Here is a 15,075-nt window from a genome sequence, read left to right as displayed (position 1 = left end):
TTATTTGGCACAGTGACTTTCAAACTTTGACACATAGAAGAACTGTTAGGGAAACTTGTTAAAAATGCAGATTAACAGGTATGGTCTCTGGAAAGTCAGATTTGATAGATTTACGGTAGGGACTGGGAATCTGCCTTTTGTAATGAGCCCATCTATTGATTCTGCTGTATGTGATCCACAGATGCCCCTTTGGGAAAGCCCAAGCATTTGGGTGGATTTTCTAGTTAATTGAATCTTGCATTTTAAGTATCAAAACCTTATGTTGATGTTCGTGCTTTTAAATGGAAAATTTTAAACTTTACAAATATTTTATATGGTTTCCTGCTTTAAGAGTTAATAAACAAGGCTTTGACTCTCCACTAAGGACTCACACCCCACCCCCGCATTATAAGCACCAGATGCTATCCTTGGTCATACATCCAGGGGACAATGGGGTATTCACAGCCGTTTGCCCCAGCATGAAAAGGCTCCAGATAACTCCACCTGCTGAGTTTTGGGGTGTGCTTTTAATGGTCTTTCTACCTCTTCCCCAGGTGTCAGGCTGCTCTGTCTGCCTCTAGAAGCTCTTCCTGTCCCCCTTCCAAACCTCTCTTCTTACTTGCTGCTTTCCTATCTTCTGTGGCTAGGAGACCAGGTAATCAGCCTGTGCTTTACATAATAAGTAAGTTCCCAGCGAGGTCCACTGTCGGTGCTCCTAGGAGTCAAGCGCATGAGCCTTAGTGCATGGACTTTGGGGTCTGGATTCTGATGGCTTAGTTGTCTTTGAGGCTGCTTTCTTGCTCTTTGACTGCATCCCGTGTCCTGAGTATGCTGGGGGAGTGGCCCCCTGCCCCATGGGGGGTGAGGCCTTGGCAGTGTTCACCATGACCTCCGTGTGTCCAGCCTCCTTGCTCTGGGCATTGTGGACCTGCAGCTGACTTCCCGCTCACTCCCCACCCCACACCTCCTACCCGCTCTGTGTACAGATCTGGCAGTGCGGGGGGACCCTGGAGACACACCCGTGTTCGCACGTTGGCCACGTTTTCCCCAGGCAAGCTCCCTACTCCCGCAACAAGGCTCTGGCCAACAGTGTCCGCGCAGCTGAAGTGTGGATGGATGAATTTAAAGAGCTCTACTACCATCGCAACCCCCAGGCCCGCTTGGTGAGTTCCCCGGCCTGCCCACGCTCCATCTGGCTGCATCCGAACAACAGCAGCTAATTCTGTTCTCCTACCATAGTAGATCTAGTTCCAGAAATAGAGAGGAAATTGGGTGCTCATGACACTTGTATGGGAAAACTTTATTCCTTCACTTACAGTAACAACAGACAGTTGATTCTCACTATTCGCAGCAGTTAATGCTGCATACAGGCACTGCAGTCACTGAATTTGGAACCAATTATTGAGCCATTGCTCGTGGGGGAAGTACAGGGTTAGAGTCCTGCATACCTCTCACAGGTGGACATTTTTGTCGATCGATCATTAACTTGGTTTTATGTGTGTTTCTGTTTAAATAATTTATTTAATATACACTGTTGATTGGTTACATTGAACTCATGCCCAAGTGAAGCTCATACAATGCACCTATTTTCTCCCTCCAGCACATCGTAGCCTTCTTGCACTAGGAACACTGGACAGCACTTCAGCGCTACACTTGGGGGCCATTTAAAACAGTGAAATCACCAATACAATGCAGAACAATCTGAAAACCGTGCCACTAAATAGACCATGAACAGGACACTTGCTTTCAGAACAAGAGCTGAGACGTGACCTCAGCTGGGAACATGCACGTTGGGTGACTGTCATGTTTTAGAATGACTGAAAGCGTGAAGACACCACAAGTATTGATTTTGGGGTTACAAATACATTTTAGCAAAGAGCCTCACTGCCTCTGACACACCACCTCTGCACACCCCAGGACAGGGTTCCCACTTACCTGTGTTCACATAACTAAGGGGCCACGTGGAAAGACAAGAAGCTCTGTCCCAAGACCTCTTTCCTGGCCACTTGATGAAACTCTCTTCTTGTGAATCCTTATAGCAGCCCTTCAGGGTAGCTCTGAAATTTTCATTTTATAGGTGAGAACACTGAAGCTCAGAGAGAGAGTGATTTAAGGAACTTGCCCAAGGCCTCGTAGCTGATGCGGGTAGAACTGGGTCCACCCCAGTGGATCTCTTTCTGCTCTGCGGAACCCTCAGGACCCTCACCCTGACCTCCCCTTTGGTCTCTCTCTGCCTCTGGGCTCCAGGGTCATTGTTTCCTCTCTCTTGCCCAGGGCTGCAGGGTAGAAACATCTGCTTTTCCCTGTCACCCAGTCTGAAACCCACAGATCCCTCTTCCTGATGGTTCCCAAAGAATAATATGTTAGAAAGAGGGGCACTGCATGCACCTTTTGTCTGAATGACCAGTGGCCGTGTGTTGAAATGGATATTTGGTTGAAGATGAGGTCATAGTGACTCTAATCAAAGAATGAACTTCTGGGAAATAAGGAGAAATTGGAAATTTTATTCAAATGTTTTTCCTATCATTACCATTTTGTTAAATGTTTAACTTGTCAAATTTTAATAGTTTAACGTCAGGGACAGTCCTATCTTTGTGCTCAGCATTGCTCTTGTGGTTGCACATTTGCTGTGCTAAATAGATGCTTGCTTTATTTAATTATTCAAAAGTTCTTAATCATTGGGGGCTTCCCTGGTGGTGCAGTGGTTGAGAGTCTGCCTGCTAATGCAGGGGACACGGGTTCGAGCCCTGGTCTGGGAGGATCCCACATGCTGCGGAGCAACTGGGCCCGTGAGCCACAACTACTGAGCCTGCGCATCTGGAGCCTGTGCTCCACAACAAGAGAGGCCGCCATAGTGAGCGGCCTGCGCACCGCGATGAAGAGTGGCCCCCGCTTGCCACAACTAGAGAAAGCCCTCACACTGAAACGAAGACCCAACACAGCAAAAATAAATAAATTAATTAATAAACTAAAAAAAAAGTTCTTAATCATTGGTTTTGTCCATAAAACTAGACTTCTACAAGTATTTATTATTGCAGCATTTTGCTCTTACTATCCGAAGAATATATTTAGACTTCAATAGATTGGGCATATAAGGTTTTCATTCATAATTACCTCTAGAATACTTACCTATGTTTGGAAGTGAGTGCTCAGGTATCAGTGGTGAATCAGAACATTATGGCATACGTGTGCTACTGACTTGTTGCTGGTCTGTGATCACACGCTCATGGATGACACATGGGGCCAGGGATGCTGGTGCAGCCCCAGAATTCAGCTCCCTGTCCCATCTGCAGGTGCTTTGTGTTCTTCCTTCCTGTACCTGGCCACACCTCCCTGCAGTGAGAGCACCTGGGGATGTCATTGTGCAGCAGTCTCTCCTACTAAGATGCTGCAACTATGTCTGAGGCCGTTCCTTATCCTCCGTGCACCGTGCAGGCTACACACACAATAGGTGCTCAATAAAAGCTTACTGAGTGAGTGAGAGGGGGGCTTTGATAGGAAGCGCCGTGGCCTGCAGGGGCTCACCGTTTTGTCATTTTCTCAGGAACCCTTTGGGGATGTGACAGAGAGGAGGCAGCTCCGTGCAAGGCTCCAGTGTAAGGACTTCAAGTGGTTCTTGAGTACCGTGTATCCAGAACTGCACGTGCCTGAGGACAGGCCTGGCTTCTTCGGGATGGTGAGCGAGGTGGGCCCATGCTGGGCAGGGTGCTCCTGGCCTCCAGGTCTGATTGACGAACTCTGTGAAAGAAAGACCCCTTCATGGCGACAGCTGGCCTCTCCCACACCCCTCCCCCCTTTTCATCCACTGTCCTTCCTTCTCCCCTTGAGTCTCTGGGCCTCAGGTCCAGAATGTCAGCACAGGAAGCATCTCAGAATTGGTGAGTACAGCCTCCTATTTTACAGATGGAAACTGAGGCTTGGAAACTTGGTGTTCCCAAGTCCTATTTTTTTATACTAACTCCTATCACATGACTTCAAGTCTCAATAACTGGACCAGTTACTAATTCCAACTCAGGGATCCACAAAAGCAGTAGTAGGGAAGGAGAGTCACTTGTGTTATTTCAAAAAACCTAAAAGAAATGTTGTTGGGATGAGGTCAACTAAAATGTCCAGCACCTTTGGCTTTTGCTTGAAACTCCACCAACTTAGGGAGGCCTCCTCTGCTGTGTTGTGTTCATCAGAAGAGCTGTGTTCCATTCTGGAAGTCTTGATAAATACAAAGCAGGGTATTGGTGTGTTCGTTTTAGTTAGCATTATGAAAATGTTCAAACATACAGAAATGTAGAGAGAGTGGTATAATGAGCCCTGTCCCTGAGATTCTACAATTACCAAGATTTTGCCTCTCTTGCTTTCCCTCTTCTCTGCTCCACCCTCCCACTGACAGTGTAATACTGAATGAGGTTTAAGATTTCTTGCAGCTCTATTTATTTATAAAATATATTTCACTAGGGAAGTGTAGTCAAACATACTATGCTCTAAAGTCATTCAAAATCATTCTCTATGTCTATCACCAACTTGATATAGTTAGCTTAATCAATCTGTTTTAATCTTTAGGGGTTTCTCCTTTTTTTTCTTCTTTTTTAGTTTTTCTTGTAGTTTATTTGGTAGACCACATCTTTTGAACACAGGGAGCTGATTTGAGGTTGAGGTTCTTTGGTGGTCAAGAGTGGGGACAACTTGGCTTAATGACATTTGAGTTCTTCTAGATATAAGATGCTCTGATTATTCACATCTCCTGTTCCCAGATTCCTTCACAAGCAAAGGGACATCAAGAACATGCTGTTCTGTGTTTTATGAGCTAGTGGATTGTGGATTCTTCTTTCTATATGGCTGAGTCTTATCCTCAGGACCAGGCTAGTCAAAGGTGGACAAGGGCCAGGGCAAGAGTGGAGTTCAGAAGGAGGTTCTTTAAACTCTCCAGAAAGGGATTTGCAAGATGTTTGAGTCTTTCTCTGGAGGCTCCTGGAAGGGAGGAGGGAGCATGGAACCTCCCATGGTTTTTTTTGCTCTTAGAATGATTAAAGGGATTTAGATCCAAAAGTATCTTAGAGATGACATTAGATTAGGCAGTGTTGAGTGATGGAGAGAGTACTGGACTTGGAGTCTGAGGTCCTGGATTCAAGACTCAGGTATCTCCGCTTACCTGTCGTGTGACTTTGTGTGTGAATCATTGGCTCTGTATTATGCTGTTCCTGTAATCTACAGTGATGGACTTCTGATCTGTGGAATGCCGGGTCTCTCAGTTGGGGTGTCCTTCGCAGATGCGTGATAGCAGGAGCTCCTTGGTACATACGCAAGGTGACAATCCAGCTGTGTTTGGCCTAGTGCAGCAGTAAGGCTGCACTAAAGAGACATGAAGTGGTATGAGCTCTCAGGCCATAAAGAGTTCATCTCTCTGCTCCTCAGGTTTATCATCTTAAAATGGAGCTTATGATTCCTGCCTGTGGTATAGGATGGGAAAACACTTTTAAAACTAGAAATGGCAGGGGCTCTTCGCAGTGAGTCCAGTTCTTGAGGCAGCCACTCCTCTTACTCCATTTACCCGCCCACACAGCCTTAGGTGGAATCTGGACTAAAATGCCTTTATGTTTTGTTTAGCTCCAGAACAAAGGACTAAAAGATTACTGCTTTGACTATGACCCTCCCAATGAACACCAGATCACAGGACATCAGGTCATTCTGTACCACTGTCACGGGATGGGTCAGAACCAGGTAGGTGCTGCTTCTTTAATAGACTGACATTCTCAAGCTCTGGGACAATGGACAATGGGACGCTCAGTGCTCAAGGGATCATTGGTGTGGGCCTTTAAAGAGGGAGATGAGGGGAAATCTGTGTGTTTTTAAAGCATTAAATATGTGACTTTTTTATTATAAAGGTAATATATACTCATCACAGAACATTTGGGAAATATAAAAAGTAGAAGCAAGTAGTAAATGACAGGACCCAGAGCGACCACCATTATAATTAAGATATATTTACTTCCCGTGTCTTTTTTTTTTTTTTTAATTAATTAATTTATTTTTGGCTGCGCTGGGTCTTCGTTGCTGTGCGCGGGCTTTCTCTAGTTGCGGTGAGTGGGAGCTACTCTTCATTGCCGTGCGTGGGCTTCTTACTGCGGTGGCTTCTCTTGTTCGGAGCACGGGCTCTAGGTGCACGGGCTCAGTAGTTGTGGCACGCGGGCTCAGTAGTTGTGGCTCACGGGCTTAGTTGCTCCACGGCATGTGGGATCTTCCTGGACCAGGGCTCAAACCCATGTCCCCTGCATTGGCAGGTGGATTCTTAACCTCTGTAACACCAGGGAAGTCCCCCCATGTCTTTTAATGCATGAGCTTGGTATTATGTATTTTAAATAGTTGTTATAATGTCTACATGTTTTATAGTCTCTTATTTCCATTACTTAATCATACTTTACTTGTATTGTTAGACACCCTTTGAGAATATCATTCCTAACGGCCCCTTGATATTCCTTTGTGTGGCTATATTAATTACTGTTGAGGTAACTGATTCCCTTTCTCTCTGTTTTTGTGACTATAAATAACCCTGCCACTGACATCTTTGGTCAGAAAAAAAAAAAAAGAGGGAAAAAACACCAACAGATCTGCATTTCAGATGACTTACTCAATTAATTCTTTTTTTCTTTACATCTTTATTGGAGTATAATTTCTTTACAATGGTGTGTTAGTTTCTGCTTTACAACAAAGTGAATCAGCTATACATATACATATATCCCCTTATCTCCTCCCCCTTGCGTCTCCCTCCCACCCTCCCTATCCCACCCCTCTAGGTGGTCACAAAGCACCGAGCTGATCTCCCTGTGTTATGTGGCTGCTTCCCACTAGCTATCTGTTTTACAGTTGGTAGTGTATATATGTCCTTGCCACTCTCTCACTTCGTCCCAGCTTACCCTTCCCCCTCCCCATGTCCTCAAGTCCGTTCTCTACGTCTGTGTCTTCATTCCTGTCCTGCCCCTAGGTTCTTCAGACCATTTTTTTTTCATATATATGTGTTAGCATACAGTATTTGTTTCTTGTATTTTCTCCATTCTGCTTCCACAATTTTGGATCATCTTTACTATCATTACCCTGAATTATTTTTCAGGTAGGAAAACTTTCTTCTTGAAAGTTTTTTCAGGAAAGTAGACTGCCTGTTGCCTCTTCATTTGTTACGTCTGGTGGGTGCTTACCTTGCTCCTTCATCTGCTGTGTGTTTCTCTGTCTTCTCATTTTGCTTAACTTACTGTGTTTGGGGTCTCCTTTTCACAGGCTGCAGGTCCGTAGTTCCCGTTGTTTTTGGTGTCTGCCCCCAGTGGCTAAGTTTGGTTCAGTGGCTTGTGTAGGCGTCATGGTGGAGGGGACTGGTGACTGTGTTCTGGAGGATGAGGCTGGATCTTGTCTTTCTGGCGGGCGGGACCACATCCGGTGGTGTGTTTTGGGGTGTCTGTGACCTTATTATGATTTTAGGCAGCCTCTCTGCTGGTGGGTGGGGTTGCTAGTTGTTTGGCATGGGGTGTTCAACACTGTAGCTTGCTGGTCGTTGAGTGGAGCTGGGTCTTAGCACTGAGATGGAGATCTCTGGGAGAGCTTTCGCCATTTGATATTACATGGAGCTGGGAGGTCTCTTGTGGACCAGTGTCCTGAACTCGGCTCTCCCATCTCAGAGGCACAGGCCTGACACCTGGCCAGAGCACCAAGAGCCTGTCAGCCACATGGCTCAGAAGAAAAGGGAGAAAAAAAGAAAGAAAGAAAAAAATAAGATAAAATAAAAAGTTATTAAAATAATAAAAATTATTAAAAATAAAAAATTAAAGGGTAATTTAAAAAAAGAAAGAAAGAAGAGAGCAACCAAACCAAAAAACAAATCCACCAATGATAACAAGTGCTAAAAACTCTACAAAAAACCCCCAAGAAACAGGGCTTCCCTGGTGGCGCAGTGGTTGAGAGTCTGCCTGCCGATGCAGGGGACACGGGTTCGTGCCCTGGTCTGGGAAGATCCCACATGCCGTGGAGCGGCTGGGTCCGTGAGCCATGGCCACTGAGCCTGCGCGTCCGGAGCCTGTGCTCCGCAACAGGAAAGGCCACAGCAATGAGAGGCCCGCGTACCACAAAAAAAAAACAAAACCAAGAAACAAAAAACAGACAGAACCTTAGGACAAATGGTAAAAGCAAAGCTATATAGACAAAATCACACAAAGAAGCATACACATATACACTCACAAAAAGGAAAATATATATTTTTTTTTAAAAAAGGAAGAGAGCAACCAAATCAATAAACAAATCTACCAATGATAATAAACTCTAAATACTAAACTAAGATAAACATAAAACCAGAAACAAATTAGATGCAGAAAGCAAACCCCAAGTCTCCAGTTGCTCCCAAAGTCCACCCCCTTTTGGGATGATTCATTGTGTATTCAGGTATTCCACAGATGCAGGGTACATCAAGTTGATTGTGGAGATTTAATCCGCTGCTCCTGAGGCTGCTGGGAGGAATTTCCCTTTCTCTTCTTTGTTCGCACAGCTCCTGGGTTCAGCTTTGGATGTGGCCCTGCCTCTGTGTGTAGGTTGCCTGAGGGCATCTGTTCTTCGCTCAGACAGGACGGGGTTAAAGGAGCAGCTGATTGAGGGACTCTGGCTCACTTAGGCCAGGGGGAGGGAGGGGTACGGATGCGGGGCGAGCGTGAGGCGGCAGAGGCCGGTGTGACGTTGCAGCAGCCTGAGGCCCGCTGTGCGTTCTCCCGGGGAAGTTGTCCCTGGATCACGGGACCCTGGCAGTGGCGGGCTGCACAGGCTCCCGGGAGGGGAGGTGTGGATAGGGACCTGTGTTTGCACACAGGCTTCTTGGTGGCGGCAGCAGCAGCCTTAGCGTCTCATGCCCATCTCTGGGGTCCGCACCGATAGCCTTGGCTCGCGCCCGTCTCTGGAGCTCCTTTAAGCAGCGCTCTTAATCCCCTCTCCTCGCGCACCAGGAAACAAAGAGGCAAGAAAAAGTCTCTTGCCTCTTAGGCAGCTTCAGACCTTTTCCTGCACTCCCTCCCGGCTAGCCGTGGTGCACTAACCCCCTGCAGGCTGTGTTCACGCCGCCAACCCCAGTCCTCTCCCTGCGCTCCGACCGGACCGAAGCCCAGCCTCAGCTCCCAGCCCCCGCCCGCCCCGGCGGGTGAGCAGACAAGCCTCTCGGGCTGGTGAGTGCCGGTCGGCACCGATCCTCTGTGCGGCAATCTCTCCGCTTTGCCCTCCGCACCCCTGTGGCTGCGCTCTCCTCAGCGGCTCTGAAGCTTCTCCCTCACCCCACCCCTGTCTCCACCAGTAAAGGGTCTTCCTAGTGCATGGAAACTTCTCCTCCTTCACAGCTCCCTCCCAGAAGTGCAGGTCCCGTCCCTATTCTTTTGTCTCTGTTTATTCTTTTTTTTTGGCCCTACCCAGGTACGTGGGGAGTTTCTTGCCTTTTGGGAGGTCTGAGGTCTTCTGCCAGCGTTCAGTAGGTGTTCTGTAGGAGTTGTTCCACGTGTAGATGTATTTCTGATGTATTTGTGGGGAGGAAGGTGATCACGTCTTACTCTTCCGCCATCTTGAAGGTCTCTCCAGAATTAATTCTTAAATGAAATTATAGGATTTGATGTGTAGTGCCACATTGCAAAGCGGTTTTTAGGGCAGTTTCATCAGTCAGGGCCCAGGTAGATCGGTCTGGGTTAAGTGCTGAACTGCAAGCTGGGCAGGGGAGCAAGACCTGGAAGTTCTGAGGACCATAACAGGACCCTGGCCCGGGAAGCAGGCAAACCCGCCAGGGCGGGCCCAGGGGAGGATGCAGGAGAGAGCAAAGCATTGGTTCTGGACCTTCAAAGCCTTGCTGTCCTAAGTAAGGTGTCAGACACTGGAGACGAGGGGTGGGCATTCAAGTTTTCCTCCAACCTGGAGTCACCCCGATTCCATTTGAATATTATGCACCATTATGGTCAACAGTAAGCTTTCATAATTCAGACCCCTACAGCCTTAAAATTTTTAGGTTCTTCAACCCCCTTTAGAATAGCACTCCTCAAAGGTGTCCCCACCTGGTACCATCAGCATCACCTGAGAGCTTAGAAATGCAGATTCTCAGATCCATCCCATCCCTCCCCAACCCATCTCCTGTCTTGACCAGCTTTCAGGGAGATTTGTTTGAGAAGCAGTGCTCCATATGCCTTAAGAACAGTCACCTGTGTCAGAATCTCCTGGAAGCAAGGGGATGGATCATGGTGGATGGGTGGCTGTGTGTCTTGTTAGAAGTGTAAAAGTGCAGCTTCCTAGGCCCCATCTCAGACAGAAGGAATCCTCATTCCCTCTTTGGGAGTGGGGCCTGGAATCAGCATTTTTCCTAGGCACACTAGGGTAGGAAAACCATTGCTCTGAAGAACAAGTCCTCCTGTTAGCAGTCCTGTTGCCTGCTTGTGCACAGAACTTTTATAGTCTCCAAGGTATGGTTGCCTCCATTATATTTCGGGGGAAGGAGGAGGAAAGAGATGAAGAAAAGGAGAGGAAGTGGCTGGTCAAGGTCACAGAGAGCCCCTGACTGCTGGGACCGGTCCATCTTCTTTCCTGCCGTTCTGCAACAGCCTGGGGATAGGCACAGCGGGTGTGGGGTGACCCAGGAACCAGCCCCACCCTCACAATCTAGCAAACGAGAAGGGCATGAGAAAGGGCCCCTCCATTCATGCTTGCTAAGCACCCCTCCAGAGGTGCACGTGGTGCTCCGGGGACACAGGCTGGTGTTGGTGGGTGAGGGGAGAAGGCTGGATCCCAGCACCCACGCCCTGGTGACCCCAGGTTCTCATCCCTCTTTCTAAAGACTTCCCTCTTTGCACATCAGAGGGTAACTGGCACATGTTGGCCGCCCTGTTTCTAGTTTTTCGAGTACACGTCCCAGAATGAAATACGCTATAACACCCACCAGCCAGAAGGCTGCGTGGCGGTGGAGGCCGGAATGGATGTTCTCATCATGCATCTTTGCGAGGGAGCCACCCCAGAGGATCAGAAGTTCATCTTGCAGGAGGTAAGGGAGCTGTCTCACGCCTTCCTTGCTGTCACTCCTGGCCCCACAGGCTGCAGAGGGGAGTCTGGAAGTAAAGCGAGTCCCTAGCAAGTCTCAGGGATGTGCCCCCTATAGGAGACCAGGAACTTCACAGTGACCCCAAGGGATCCCATGGCATCCAGCACCGATAGCACTTTCCTTCTTTCCTCACTGTCCATTCCGTTTCAGTCTTCCTGTCCTCCTTACACTTTGAGCTGCGACTGGCTGGAATGGGAAGAGGCGCTGTCGCCAATGTGTTCAGAGATCATGTGGGGTTCAAACAAGTGAAACAAATTGCCAAGTGTAAGGACATGAGGTTAGATGCAAGTAGAAGCCACTCCCGTTGTCTAAGTCCCATTTTTCCCAGCTCTAAAGTGGGGACAATAATCACAGCCTTGTCTACCTCTAGTGAAGAGTAGATGTATGGCCAGAAAGAGTCTTTGGAAGCTGTAAAGCTCTATAGACATTAATTGTTACTTGTATAATAACCAAGAAAACCTCTCTGATGGAGTTAGTTCTCTATCAGAAGAGCCATTGTTGATTTGGAACTGGGTGTTATTTCACGCCTGAAAGGCACTACCTCTACCATGTTTGCAGTAAGCCCGTGGTGGGACTCATACATCAGTCATCTCCAAAGACTCACTAAAAAAGCACTTGAGGGAATAAATCCAAAGAAAATAATTCAAAAGAAAGAATTAGTTCACTTTTATGTCAATGGAAAGCTTTCATTCCCAGCCTGGCCCCAGGGATAGAAAGATTCATCTATACTACTTATAAATGGATTAATTCTAAGTATAATTAGAAGTTGGAATATGCTTTCCTGTAGAAAGTGTTATGACTAGCAACGAAATTTGCAGGTTTCCTTGAAAAGCCAGGCACCATAGTGCTGTCTATGTGATATAAAAAATAATAGGGAAAAGTATTTTTGTAAACCCCAAAAGTTTTGTCCTTCCCTTCTTTCTTCCAACTAGAAGCCATTGTAAGCCCTCAAAGAAGAGTAATGCAAGATAGAAATCATGAAATTGATTTGAAATGTCGTTAAAATTTTACCTTAAAAATCTTTAATTTCAGTGACCATTTAAGCAAGTTTCTTTAGAAGGGTGGGAGGAGGGAAGTTTTAATTATTTACTTTCACATTATTCTAAAGGCAACTTATGAGCACCTTTAAGGGCTTTCCAGATTAATATTATTGAGATTCTTTTGCATCTAATTTTACTTCCAAGGGTTCTGTTTCCCTGGAACAGGTATGCCACTTATTCTGCCCTTTTGCTGCTCAACCATGATGAAGTTCCTTGGGGGCTGTACAGCTTACACCAGAGAGAGACGGAGGGAAAAAAATAAACTCCAGAACTTGGGTAGAGACTTGCCGAGTTAACTCAGCAACAGCTGGGGAAAGAAGAAATGGGTGAGGCGTTAGAGAGGGTCATTGTCCTTCGGGGTTTGGGAATTGGCATTGTTTGCAGAACCCGCTTCCTCTCTGGTGACCTGTCCCCTCACCCAGCTGGTCTGTGGCTGAGCTAGGACTAAAGCCAAGTTTCCAGATTCTCCACTTAAATACATAGGAGAAAGAGACTACCAGAGGTGGAATTAGTTGACCTAAGAGAAGTGGAAGAGATTAATAAAGGATCTTTGGTCCTGGTTACCCTGAAGGAAAAGAACATCAGCAAGGGTGAGATATAGGGTCTGACCGATCCCAGAACAGCCAGCAGATGGCACCGTCGGCCCTGACGGTAGAGTCACGGACCTCATGAAGAGCCCCGGGGAGAGACAAGCATGACATACGTTTCTACACGGCTGGCCCTCTCTATGCACAGTCATGGGCTGCCTTCATACCTGCAGACACTCACTACTCAATAAATATTTCTGAAATAATAAAAATCACCCTGAGCACTTAACAACACATTTTAAGGAAAAGATACTTTCTGAGGAATTGCTTATAATTATCTTGAACACCCAATGTCTATTATCTTTTGTAGGATGGTTCTTTATTTCATGTACAGTCCAAGAAATGTGTTCAGGCTGAGAGGAAGGAATTGAGCGACAGTTTTGTACCGCTCTTACGAGACTGTACCAACTCAGATCATCAGAAATGGTTCTTCAAGGAACACATGGTATGAAGTGTCACTGTACCATGGAGCCCATCTAGAGGAGATGGGGGGAGCCCCTGGACTCCGTGTTTAACAGACTTAGCTAAGCACAGAGACAGACACACCAAACACTTGGCTGCTCTTCTTTTCATAAGGAAATCATTTTGTGATTTGTGAAAGTGATGTTGGCTTTAATAAAAATGTGAATAAGCTTTGTACTGATTTTGAAAACTTTAAAATTTTTCCCAAATACCCTGTTTTCAAAGGGTAGTCATAAAATGTTAACGCTAGGTATTCAGAGAATTAAAAGCTTTTAACTATTTTTCTATCAAGATGTATATTCTACTGTCATGTCTTTTTATTCCCCTTAGCAAAAAGGTAAATATTTTATTTTGGTATTTGAAAGGATTCCCAGGTATGAAGATGTTTGCATGGAAATTAGACTCATGCAATGTACTTTGCATAAATTGATAATACCTCAAACATTGGGTTAAGATTTTTCTCATTGTAGATAGGTGGACACTGGAACATTATATTGATTCCTTCAGGTCATTGAGATAATCTAGATTTATTTAATAAAGAATGCTATTTGGTTATGTGTTGCTGTCATAGTCAAAACTTTATGTTAGTCAAAGAGGACTCACCAAAGCTGAAACTTCAAGGGAACAATTTGATGTACTGGGCTAATATAAACTTCAGCTGCACAGAGTAGACTTCTGACAATGCCTAGCTATGGGATGGCTGGCTACTTTTAGTAATTACCACAATGACTTTAAAACATGTTTATATCATTTTTAATTTTTATCACGTGTTAGTGTCAGGGAGAAATGTAATGCTGTATGTGAAATTCAGTTTTCAAATTTGTTCATTAATAATATTTGGTCATTTCAGTCCACGTTAGATTTTGTGCCACAGCAGCTGCTGCAGTTTCTCTTCATAATTCTGATTTGTGAACGATCCCAGATCTACTTCTGAGATCTTGTCAACTTGATGAAGTCAATATGAGTGATTTTTTTTAAAAAAGCAAGAACATTGCCAATCTTTGTTTTTGCAGTCAGTCAGATGTGAGAGATGACACATGTCTTCAATTGATTAAAAAGCATCAAATTTTGTCTCAGGCTCTTTTTTACACATTCCCCTTTGAGTGATGCAGTTTAACAATTAGCCAGGAACAAATCCAGTTCACCTGGCTTGGATCAATCTGATGCATCTTAACCACTCTGAACTTCAGTTTCTTCATCTGTGCAATGAGAATAATGAAACCAAGCTTGTGGGGCACTTGTGAGGATTAAATAACATAGAGCAGGTGAGGGCTTAGCTTAGTCCCTGGCATACAGTATGGGTTCATTAAATTTCTGTTTTCAAAAATGCACTTTAGGGGCTTCCCTGGTGGCGCAGTGGTTGAGAGTCCGCCTGCCAATGCAGGGGACACGGGTTCATGCCCCGGTCCGGGAAGATCCCACATGCCGCGGAGCGGCTGGGCCCGTGAGCCGTGGCCGCTGAGCCTGCACGTCCTCCCCAAAAAAAAAAAAAAAAAAAAAAAAAAATGCACTTTATAAAATGTGAAGCACAGTAAACATCAGTAGGTGTTTATTCAAAAATAAATATTAAATAATTTAGTTATTTTATTTTTACAGGATTAAATAGCTCCTCAGCAGGCAGGAATACGATATGAACTCCTTCCAGCACAGCTCAGTTCTCCTGTAAATGTCTTATGCTGTGAGGCCAAAGCTTCCCTCCTCCATTGTGGTAACTTATAAAGCAGGTGAGATGCCCCCTCGGCCTGTAATGGAGGTAAGAAGTCCTGCCCTGCCCCCTCCTCCCGCCCTTCCTGCAGTATCGGTCTGAGCTCCATTGAAGGGGTGTCAGCCCCTCCCAGGGTATAGGAAGACAGTTCAGGCAGACAGAAAATTAATGCTGATCAAATTCATAATGAGTGCTGGGAGTCTACACAAGCATTTTTGG

General features: G+C 45.8%; 1 protein-coding gene across 1 annotated transcript in view; it reads left to right on the top strand.

Moving 5' to 3' along the window:
* GALNT12 (polypeptide N-acetylgalactosaminyltransferase 12) overlaps nt 1-13,441 on the top strand; it is a 39,039-nt gene extending 25,598 nt beyond the window's left edge. The window contains exons 7-11 of the mRNA XM_024734427.1: nt 966-1,142; nt 3,524-3,655; nt 5,578-5,691; nt 10,859-11,005; nt 13,000-13,441. Coding sequence (XP_024590195.1) covers nt 966-1,142; nt 3,524-3,655; nt 5,578-5,691; nt 10,859-11,005; nt 13,000-13,140 — 711 coding nt within the window. The 3' untranslated portion in view covers nt 13,141-13,441. The remainder of the gene's footprint in view (nt 1-965; nt 1,143-3,523; nt 3,656-5,577; nt 5,692-10,858; nt 11,006-12,999) is intronic.
* The last annotated feature ends 1,634 nt before the right edge of the window (nt 13,442-15,075 follow it).

This window comes from Neophocaena asiaeorientalis, unplaced genomic scaffold (genome assembly GCF_003031525.2).
Source record: "Neophocaena asiaeorientalis asiaeorientalis breed wild unplaced genomic scaffold, Neophocaena_asiaeorientalis_V1.1 scaffold192, whole genome shotgun sequence".
In the NCBI taxonomy this organism is placed as follows: domain Eukaryota; kingdom Metazoa; phylum Chordata; class Mammalia; order Artiodactyla; family Phocoenidae; genus Neophocaena; species Neophocaena asiaeorientalis.
Note: the sequence above shows the minus strand (reverse complement) of the source record. Positions and strands in the feature narration are given on the sequence as shown.